A 2,060-nucleotide genomic window follows, 5' to 3' on the forward strand; every position below is an offset into this window, starting at 1 on the left:
CCACCAGGGTGCTCCATCCCAGGACCCTGAGATCATGACCTGAGCCGAAATCAAGAGTCTGACACTTAACTGACTGAGCCACCCAGGCGCCCCATCCGATGTTTCTATGGGCTGCATTTCAACTTCCATTAAAATACTAATCTTGGAAAAGTCCCTTCACCTCTCGCAAAGCCTGTTTATTTATCTCTGGTAGTACACCCATCTCCACGGTTTTTGAGGTTGAGAGAGTGTGTACATCAAGTCCCTGGCACACGGCAAGACACTCAGTGACAACCGTCATTGAAGGGCAAGCACCCATGTAACAAGGCTGAAGGGTCCCCCTGATGGTTTCTTTTTTTTTAATTTTTAATTTTTTTTAAACAATATTTTTTATTATATTATGTTAGTCACCATACAGTATTTTTTGATGTAAAGTTCGATGATTCGTTACTTGAGTATAACACCCAGTGCACCATGCAATACGTGCCCTCCTTACTACCCATCACCAGCCTATCCCGTTCCCCCACCCCCCTCCCCTCTGAGGCCCTCAGTTTGTTTCTCAGAGTCCCCTGATGGTTTCTGACGCACAGTGCTTCCTGCGACTTAGGTTCAGTCTGAGGTGAAGAAGTTGTGGAGTCGGTGGAACCTGTCCATCGACTGGAAGAGGACGCCCCCCTGCGGCGGCCACAGATACGGCTCCGTGCTCACCACGTTGACCCACAGCACCAGCAGCCAGTCGCAGGCGGCAGCCAGCGCTCGCACGGTGCTCCTCTCCGGCAAGACCACCAGGACAGCCGGCCGCCAGCCCGACAACCACGTGACCTTACCCGGCTACGTCTGGAGCAACTCGGAGCAGGACTGCCTGCCGCACTCGGTCCAAGAGGAGACCAAAGTCGGGAGCTCGAGGCTGGGAGAGGAGATTCCAATGGTGGAGTCTCCCAGGCCGCTGGAATTGAACCCAGACCCGGAAGGAAGCAGAGGAGAAACCAAGGACGTTCTCTGAGTCAACACCTGTGACTTTGAGGAGCTGGGCCCTCTGGTTGTGTTAGAGGAGCTTGGCTGGCATTCCTCTGCGTGAGCCCCAGAACTGAAAATTTAGGGTTCAAAGTGTTACTTCACAGAAGTTTTCAGCTTGCATGAATTGGATTCTATAAAGAGTAAAGACACAAAAGGAGAAGTGTCAGTGGAGTAGTTTATTACCTTATTTTGTCATCAGATTCTCTTCTAAATTGTTGTGTGGTACTTGCTCTGTGATTGTTCATTTTTTCTGCTACTTTTGGGTAGAAAATGTTTCAATTGCTTGGCTCTAGTTTTCTCTCATGAAAATATCACTCTAAGTATGATAGAGATCATTCCATATGTGTCATTTCCCTTTTAAGAAATTAGCATTCTCTTTTTCTCATTTTAATGTACTTCTACCATTGCATTCCTTTTGCCTGTGCATAGGAGCAGTTAGGGTCTGAAAACATACCTTGAACGATGAAAAAGCTAAGTACAAGTACACACTAGGGGAAAAAGTGGCTGGACTTTGATAAGATAATAAATTTGTGAAATATTTGTTTCTTTCTAGAAACAAGGAAAATTACTCAAAATACTATTGCACCTATTCTTTCTTTTGAATGTCTCCTCCATGACCAGCCAAATCTCAGGTCTTCACTCCTCTGTAAACCTTGACATGCCCCCCCGGTTTTCTCAGTCAGTGAGCTTGTGTCTGCAAACTGATTCTGTTTGTAATCATTTGTACTGATAGTAAGGCACACTGCATTCGTGCCTTTTTCTTCTTTGTTCTATTACTATATTCCAAATGGCATGTGGAATAAATTAAAAGTTTGTTTTAAAAATACTTTTTGGGTCTCTTTAAAAGATTTTCTCTCAGCATCTAATTTTGTTTTTGAGAACCAACCAAATGTTCCTTCTTCAAATCTGCAGAGATCAGCATGTAGCTCCAGCACTTTCCCAAACTTGAAACTTCAGTATGTTGCAGTAGTGACACATTCATTGAGTGTATGTCAGGTACCCACCATCCTGCTGGTTTTTACAAACATTAACTTATTTAATTCTCACCACAAACTTATGGTTCA

At 44.6% G+C, this 2,060-nt stretch overlaps 1 protein-coding gene across 1 annotated transcript in view; it reads left to right on the forward strand.

The window, feature by feature from the left end:
• The window catches only part of PTH2R (parathyroid hormone 2 receptor), an 87,561-nt gene extending 85,786 nt beyond the window's left edge, over nt 1–1,775 (forward strand). The window contains exon 13 of the mRNA XM_034655080.1: nt 587–1,775. Within this exon, the coding sequence (XP_034510971.1) occupies nt 587–982 (396 nt within the window). The 3' untranslated portion in view covers nt 983–1,775. The remainder of the gene's footprint in view (nt 1–586) is intronic.
• The last annotated feature ends 285 nt before the right edge of the window (nt 1,776–2,060 follow it).

Source organism: Ailuropoda melanoleuca, chromosome 2 (assembly GCF_002007445.2).
Source record: "Ailuropoda melanoleuca isolate Jingjing chromosome 2, ASM200744v2, whole genome shotgun sequence".
Taxonomy (NCBI): domain Eukaryota; kingdom Metazoa; phylum Chordata; class Mammalia; order Carnivora; family Ursidae; genus Ailuropoda; species Ailuropoda melanoleuca.